We start from the raw sequence: 8,678 nt of genomic DNA, 5'->3' as shown, positions 1-8,678 counted from the left end.
TACCAGAGTAAAACGTTCTCAGAATCTCCCTGCAATCTAAAAATATACGTTCCCAGAATAGGCAAAAGCTACACTTCTGTTCTCAGAACATTTAAAAAACATTCAGTTTTATCGGTCAGGAAACATATGACTTTGTTCCCACAACCAATGTGAAACCAAAAACACATGTTCCCACAACTTCCAAAGAACCAAACATGCCTAACCTCTCTCTCCCCCTCATGGTTTAAGGACATGATAGCAGGAGGAAGGGTTATTTTGTCGAGAGGATTTAATGAGAGGTATCCTATGTCATTTATACTCCTGCTTCTTAAAGTTGCTGCTCAAACAGGCTTCCCAGGGCGCTCATGCGACACCGAGCAGATTAGAGCCCGCAATCCGGATAAAGCGACGCCCTTTATGCACAAATCAACTTCAAATCACATTTTAAGCCAATTAGATATACATGACAAGCTAGAATGCTAATGCACTTTTCATTGCCGGACTTTAGGAAATAGAAGGAGAAGGAGATTAAGAATTGGTGTCACTATGTGAACCGGCGGCGGTTAAGGGGGGTTTTAACGACATTTTATGAAACTACATCACACAATGTTATGTTATAATATGTAGTTATTTGGAATGGTGAACAAGGATGAAATGGAACTCGATAGTTTATCTGGATGGACCTGTTGATTACATTATAATTGTATTATGCCAAGTAACTGATTATGTGCCTGATATATAAAGCCTATTTTACTTCATTTGAGTCAACCTGAGGGATATCCCATGGGCAGTACATATCAAACACCCTAAACCAGCTGGGTGGAAAACCTTTATCAGAGGCCACAGCATCTCATCTGGTGCGTTTGTCATTTCTTGGGAAGCTATAGTCTCCAAAGGCTAAAAGACAGACAAGAGGATGGGTGTTATTTTGGCACAGACATGTTATAGGCAACTTGCCAAACGTAAAAAGACAGAGAGAAGACATTTTTGGTTTTGTGCGACACTTTCCTCTAGGAAAAATTATGAAGCGTGAAAATATCCGTTTATCAAACAAGTCGAAAACTGATGAAGTTGGACAATAAACAATAACTTATTTGAACTTTAAGTCAATTGAACTCAAACTTTGATGACTTGTTTGCAAATTACATTAAACATAGCCTCTCCCTACTGTATGAAAAGGGTTTTATTTCATTCGCTGAAAAAAAATATCAAACTGTTATGGAATGATGAGGTTGTTTCAAACACAATAATAAAGAACAGACGAGCTGATTGAGGTGGGAGGAAGGGAGAAGGAAGAGGGGTAACAGATGACTGTTTACCCAAGTATCATTGGAGCGCCGCGAAGAGAGCCGTGCGCCTGCCTGCTGCTGCCTCTAGCTCCCTGTCGTACAGTGGAACCAGCAGCAACCAACCAATCCCCTCCCCCCAACACTATAGTCATTTATTTCCTAGACATATCTGGAATGATTTCTCTCTTGGGTTTCATCTGAATACATTTTCGTTTTCTTTCAGTTGTATCCAACAAAATAGTAAACATCCATATCAGTGATGTTACATATAAAAGTGTTTTCTATTATTATATGATAGTACAATGTCTCACTCACAGATGGTGATGCTGGTGAGGAAAATGGTACCTGCGCGAAAAATCTTTGGATATGTTGTGACACTTATTGGCTGTCGGTCAAATTCACATAATGGTTTGTCAACTATTGATGCTTTTCTCAGAAGCTCAATACCTCGAAAACAACCGCCTGTAGCGACATCTCCCCTCCCTTATTTTCTCTCCTCCTCCCCTTCACGTTCGCCCCAAACTATTCTGCTCTCTTTCTTCATTCCTCGTTCTGTTGGAGGCACATCGCTAATCTACTCCACTCTTGTCCAATTTTTCTTTTAATCGATTTTCACACCAGTGTTTTAATGTCACGTCGGGAAAGACGCTTACCAAAATGGAGATATCACATAAATTCAGTTGGGACCTTGTCCTGATTTTGGCAGCGGCACTTACGTCACCTGCAATCACGTAAGTAGCCGGAGAGAGTGATGAGAAGTTGATAAAGTGGAGATGATGTTCAATGAGCATTCCGGGGATGAGAAATAATTCAATCGAAAAGTTAAGTCGGAGGAAGATTTTGTTAAGTTACTGATATTTCCTTGAGGTTGATCTAATATTCTAGTTTAGTTAAATAACTTGTTGGTGCACATGTTACAATGCCTTGATGTCTGCGTTCAACTCTGTCTCACTAACATGCCTATTGCTGCCTGCTGTTACCGCTGACATCCCGATTTTCAAAATGTTTCTTTGTTTGTGACCTGTAATGACACACACACACACACACACACACACACACACACACACACACACACACACACACACACACACACACACACACACACACACACACACACACACACGCACTCACACTAATCAGAACCAACAGTTGGGGGACTGAATGATTAAGGACATGCAAAACAGAGATGGTTTAGTAACAATGCCATCCAGGTTTCTACGGCACATTTTTTTTTTACAATACTGTGCTTCACTGGAACTTGTGTAATTAAAATGTTAATAGTGAATATATGTGAATATATCCCAGAGATAATAATCAACATTCTATTTCCTTGAAAATAGATATTTTCCCAGAATGTAGTGTTAAGCTGTGTCAGCAAATACCTTTCTGTGAATGTTCATTTCATTACATGACACTTTCATTGTTAGACGGAGGGTCGGAGCAGGCACTTCACGGATAGATATTGCTCTAGAGTTGCTGATGACCCTGTACTACCTCCGCTGTATCCTCACCTCAGGGTGCTGTGTAATGACATCCTGGGTCTGAAGGTGGCAGGAGATCCAGTGCTGACCCCTACCTCTGTCTGCCTGCGGCTGGCAGGCCTGAGCAAGCGTCAGATGCGTCTGTGTGTTCGGAGCCCCGACGTGACGGCTTCAGCCCTGCAGGGCATGCAGGTCATAGATAGATATATATATAACACAATCAATTGTTTTATACAATATTTGACCATATTTTATCAGGGTCTGGAATGAAGATTCAATGACCAAGATGGCAATCATTTTAGTCATGTTGCCAAACCGGGTTATCTGTATTGTGTCCCACCTACCACCCATCATATATGCATAGTCACTTTAATCATATCTACATGTACATACCACTTCAATCAGCCTGACTAACCGGTGTCTGTATGTAGCCTCACTACTTTTAAAGCCTCACTACTGTATATAGCCTGTCTTTTTACTGTTGTTTTATTTCTTTACCTACCTATTGTTCACCTAACACCTTTTTTTGCACTATTGGTTAGAGCCTGTAAGTAAGCATTTCACTGTAAGGTCGACTACACCTGTTGTATTCAGCGCACGTGACAAATAAACTTTGATTTGATTTGAAAATGCCAATGTCCATTCTGATGGTGTATTTATTTGTGTGCATCCCAGGTGGCCATCCACGAGTGCCAGCACCAGCTCAGAGATCAACGGTGGAACTGTTCTGCCCTGGAGAGCCTCAACAAGCTGCCCCACCAGAGCGCAATCCTCAACAGGGGTGAGAGAGACACAGGGGCAGAGAAAGATGGAGGGTGGACATGCAGACAGGATATTTTCCATGTGATCTGACCAGAAACAACTCCAGTTCCCTGGTCAGGAAGACTTTTAGGCCCTATAGGTGGGGATAGTGGACAAAAAAAGGATGCTGACATAAAAGCATTTCTTCACATGTTTTCCTTTATAGAATGAAAATAATGAAAGGATATGAAGCTTTCCTGTATCTAGATTATACCCAGTATGATGACATCAGGACTCTGATGTGTCTCTCTCCGCTCTCCCACAGGCTTCAGGGAGACTGCCTTCTCTCTGTCCCTGTTGGCAGCGGGTGTGGCACACTCCGTGGCTTCTGCCTGCAGCTTGGGCAAGCTCCGTGACTGCGGCTGCGAGGCCAAGCGTCGCCTGGACGATGACAAGATCCGTCTCAAACTCACCCAACTGCAGCTGCAGACCCTACAGAGAGGCGGGGCCAGAGCGGGCATGGGAGGGGACGGGGGAGGAGGCCCCCCCGCCCCCCAGGATTTCAGAGATGTGCCAGCCAGCCAGCGTTCTGGTTCTACCCACCCCACCTCCCTCCTCAATCCCCTGCCAGAGGACTTCAGCCCCCAGCAGGAAACCTGGGAGTGGGGGGGCTGTAGCCATGACACCCGCTTCGGTGAGAGATTCTCCAGGGATTGGTTGGACTCCCGGGGGACTCCGAGGGATATCCACGCCCGCATGAGGATCCACAACAACAGGGTGGGCCGACAGGTGAGCAGAGACTCTGACAGATAGGATTCATCTTGTGTATTTTTATCAAGATGATAACTGCAGATAGGATTCAGGCTCTCATTTGGTGAAGGTTTCGCAATGGAATTCATCAAGTTTTCTAACATTTATGGAATTTAATATTTAATTGAATTAATTAGTTATAAACGTTTATTACAGATTCATAAACAATCAATAAAATATTTATAAAACACGTATAAACCATTTTAAAGCTGCAATATGTAACTTTTTAGGTGACCTGACCAAATTCACATAGAAATGGGTGTTATAGAGCTTTTATTTTCATTGAAAGTGAGTCTAAGAATTGTATATCTGTTCTTTGTCTGCTATTTCTATGCTTCCCGTTCTTCAGTTAGATTTTTTCCAGCTTCAAACAGTGTAAAAAACAATGTTTTTTGGTTATGGAAAATATATTTCACAGCAGTTTAGATGGTACAATGCCATTCTTGCTTGTTTTGTCACAGAAACTGAAATTAGGCAAACTATTAGAATTTTAGCAACCAGGAAATGGCGGAGCAATTTCTGCATAGTGTTTCTTTAAATACATTTATAATTGTTAGCCTAGTACATTGCAATCAAACGCCTTCTACACTTCTATGGATAGTGACATGATTGTTTCCCCCTGCACAGCTTGTGACTGACAACATGAAGCGGAGGTGTAAGTGCCACGGCACGTCAGGCAGCTGCCAGTTCAAGACCTGCTGGTACGTGTCTCCTGAGTTCAGGCTGCTTGGTTCTCTGCTGAGGGATAAGTTCCTCACCGCCATCTTCATCAACTCCCAGAACAAGAACAGCGGGGTGTTCAACCCCCGGGTCGCAGCTGGCAATGGAGCCTTGAATGGGGTTAGGAACGGGGCCGGAGTAGGATCCAGATCTGGGTCTGGGGGCGTGGGTAGCCCAAACAATGTGGGTCGGCGGAGGCCGAGTGTGTCACGGGAGCTGGTCTACTTTGAGAAGTCTCCAGACTTCTGTGAGCGGGAGCCGTCCCTGGACTCCTTGGGCACCCAGGGACGGATCTGCAACAAGACCAGCCACAGCATGGACAGCTGCGGGTCCCTGTGCTGCGGGAGAGGGCACAATATCCTGAAGCAGACACGTAGTGAGAGGTGCCACTGCCGCTTCCACTGGTGCTGCTACGTGCTCTGTGAGGAGTGTCGAGTCACTGAGTGGGTCAACGTCTGTAAGTAGACCAGTAGCCTCCTGTACACACAAACCCACACAACTAAACCTTTCATTTGGTATATGGGTAGACGAGGCCCATCCAGGACTCTTACTTACTTAATCATCTTAATGCTTTGGGATGCATGGGGCCACCACAAGAGAGAAAGAGTGCTACTATTTCAATTCAGCACTAGCAGCCATCTTGGTAAGGGTTCCTGGTCAGACCACAGTCTTTGATGTTCTTCTCAACTGTCCTCCATGTTTCTCCTGGACATTTTCAGGACACAGGATGGCAAAATCTAAATCCACCCTTTAACTCTGTCCAATGTACACACATCCACCGAACCAAACCTTTCATTTCAGTGTTTGTGTTTCTCTTTGCGTCAGTTAAGTCTCCCACAGAATCGGTTTATCCCCCGCTTCTTCTTCTCCTCTTTTTTTCCTTCTTTCCGTCATCTGGGATCTATTTTCCCTTTGTTGCCTGTTGTTATTCTCAAAATGCCAAGTCAAAGATTGAGGAAGAGGTGACTCATGTCATTTGTCTTTCTTTCCTCTGCCTGTTTGGATGCAGCCCTTTCAGCCATGATAATCAGAATGCCCTGGACCCCATCTGCTGTTCTGTTCTGCGCTCCCCTGGTCTCTGTTCAGAAACAAAGAACACTCAAACAGCAGTAAGGCATTATTAGTTCAACTAACTAATGCCTAGGCTACTATTACAGTGTACAGTTTTTGTGTATATGAAAAATGTATATTATTTTGGTGTGTGAATTTATTTAGACTCCGTTGCTTGGCATCTGCTGTGTGGCACCAGTTTATGAGAGGAACATATGAGACCCAATGACTGAGTGTTTCTCTGCTCAGGATGGTGAAATTGAGCTGAAGTCGTAATAGTCAACAAAGCCTGAACACAACAGTGGGATGCTGGAAAACAGATAAGTTATGTCACGAGTTCTGATATGGAATGTGGTAATGAACTCCAGAGGACGATTTTACTCATTGAACATTTTGCACCTGCACCTCAATACTAATCGGTTTCAATTCTTTAATTCCGATTCTTCATTGCATGAACCAGGAGGAACTAAGGAAACAGAACTAAAGAGAACCAGGCATGATGGTTCCTCAACGTGTTTCTACCCAACAACGGAATCAGAACCAGAGAGAACCAGGCATGATGGTTCCTCAACGTGTTTCTACTACCAACGGAAACAGAACTAAAGAGAACCAGGCATGATGGTTCTTCAACGTGTTTCTACTACCAACGGAAACAGAACTAAAGAGAACCAGGCATGATGGTTCCTCAACGTGCTTCTACTACCAACGGAAACAGAACTAAAGAGAATCAGGCATGATGGTTCCTCAACGTGTTTCTACTACCAACGGAATCAGAACCAGAGAGAACCAGGCATGATGGTTCCTCAACGTGTTTCTACTACCAACGGAATCAGAACCACAAGTCATCTAGTGGGGACAGTTTTTTTCTGTCTATGGATTTTCTTGGAGAAGGAAACCCATGTCTGGCTCTTGGTTGAGGGATGTTTTCGATCTCTCGCCATACTGAACTACAGGTCATTTAGGGAATACTGCACCTAGAACTGTACCACTCATAACCAGGAAATGACCACACACACTGTATTATTGCTGTTTCTTTTGTTTTGTGATTATGTTTTATTTAGTGAATCAATATAATTATTATGTCACAAATATGCCTCTACTTATTGTTGCCGGACGGAAATTGTCTCATTCCATTGTGAGAACAGCGGTGATTATAGGTCTCTGCATTTCTGATAAGTTTCAATGCTATGAAATGTGTGGGAAGTAGTATATGAGTGCCCACTTTGAGAGAAAGGTAGAGAATTGGCACACATGAATTGAGTATATCAAACCCAGGCAAGGCATGCTCTAGTCCCATGACCTGGATTAGGGAGCTGATGGTGAGGTGGGGTGAGTTGTGGGAGGGTTGGAGGTTTTGGGAACAACCCACTTGGAATAACTGGTTGAATTAACATTGTTTCAACGTAATTTGTCAATATATTGTGACGTGGAATCTATGTGGAAAAAACATTTGATTTGAAAAAAGTTTAAAAAAAACAACATTCTATTAAATAGGCACATTCTCCTCCTCTCCCCTGCAACTCTTCCCCACAACTCTTCCCCAGGTCCTTAGTGTACAAGAGAAAGTAATGTATTATGTTGTCAACTCTTCCCCAGGTCCTTAGTGTACAAGAGAAAGTAGTGCACTATGTTTTCTGCCAATATGCCTGGTAAAATAATGGTTAATAAACGACTCTAAGGTGGGCCCTATAAAATGTGTGCTTTTCCCCCCAAAATGATATTTTATGTTTGCCCAAATTATGTTCTCGCAGTTTTATTTTTTCCTCCTTTTAGATTTTCTGTCTCTTTTTTTTTCACTCTCAAAATTACAATTGTTCATAGAGAAACAACACAGTTGGATGTTCTGAGCCCATGTCAATGCTTAAATCACATCAGAAGACCATTTTCTAGGTCTGGAAGAAAATGAACACTTTTTTAAATGTCATTTTTTTTTGTGTAATTCCCCTTTAATTGCGCACCTGGCCATTTAATTCCACACATCAATGACCACATTGAGGTTACTGTAACTATACATTTCTTCTCATGTAATCATATAAAGCTGCATGTTCACAAGAAAGTAAGTACGCATACTATATACGGGGTCAGTTCCAGTAGCACATTTACAATGTGCAGAGATACTGGAGGGATGAAGGTACATACACTGCTGTTGAAAAGTTTGGGGTCACTTAGAAATGTTCTTGTTTTTGAAAGAAAAGCACATTTTTTGTCCATTAAAATAACATCAAATTGATCAGAAATACAGTGTAGACATTGTTAATGTTGTAAATGTCTATTGTAGCTGAAAACTGTTGTGCTGATTAAAGAAGCAATACAACCGGACTTCTTTAGATGAGTTTTAGTATCTGGAGTATCAGCATTTGAGGGTTCGATTACAGGCTCAAAATGTCCAGAAACAAAGACGTTTCCTCTGAAACTCGTCAGTCTATTCTTGTTCTGAGAAATGAAGGCTATTCCATGTGAGAAATTGCCAAGAAACTGAAGATCTCGTACAACGCTGTGTACTACTCGATTCACAGAATAGCATAATCTGTCTCTAACCAGAATAGAAAGAGGAGTGGAAGCCCCTGTGCACAACTGAGCAAGAGGACAAGTATCTTAGAGTGTCTAG

General features: G+C 42.6%; 1 protein-coding gene across 2 annotated transcripts; it reads left to right on the top strand.

Moving 5' to 3' along the window:
* The first annotated feature begins 1,812 nt into the window (after positions 1-1,812).
* LOC110532706 (protein Wnt-10b) lies at positions 1,813-8,389 on the top strand. Of its 2 annotated transcripts, XM_090185215.1 has the most exons (6): positions 1,813-1,999; positions 2,785-2,941; positions 3,425-3,530; positions 3,816-4,279; positions 4,928-5,477; positions 6,030-8,389. In XM_090185215.1, exons 1-6 carry the CDS (start codon positions 1,926-1,928, stop codon positions 6,131-6,133), a joined length of 1,455 nt encoding a protein of 484 aa, XP_090041341.1. In that variant the 5' UTR covers positions 1,813-1,925; the 3' UTR covers positions 6,134-8,389. The 2 variants fall into 2 exon arrangements, with proteins under 2 accessions (XP_090041341.1, XP_021472477.3); XM_021616802.3 differs by lacking the exon at positions 6,030-8,389 and having other exon boundaries at positions 4,928-5,620.
* The last annotated feature ends 289 nt before the right edge of the window (positions 8,390-8,678 follow it).

The sequence above is a fragment of the Oncorhynchus mykiss genome, chromosome 9 (genome assembly GCF_057628025.1).
Source record: "Oncorhynchus mykiss isolate SJ-2025 chromosome 9, ASM5762802v1, whole genome shotgun sequence".
In the NCBI taxonomy this organism is placed as follows: domain Eukaryota; kingdom Metazoa; phylum Chordata; class Actinopteri; order Salmoniformes; family Salmonidae; genus Oncorhynchus; species Oncorhynchus mykiss.
Note: the sequence above shows the minus strand (reverse complement) of the source record. Positions and strands in the feature narration are given on the sequence as shown.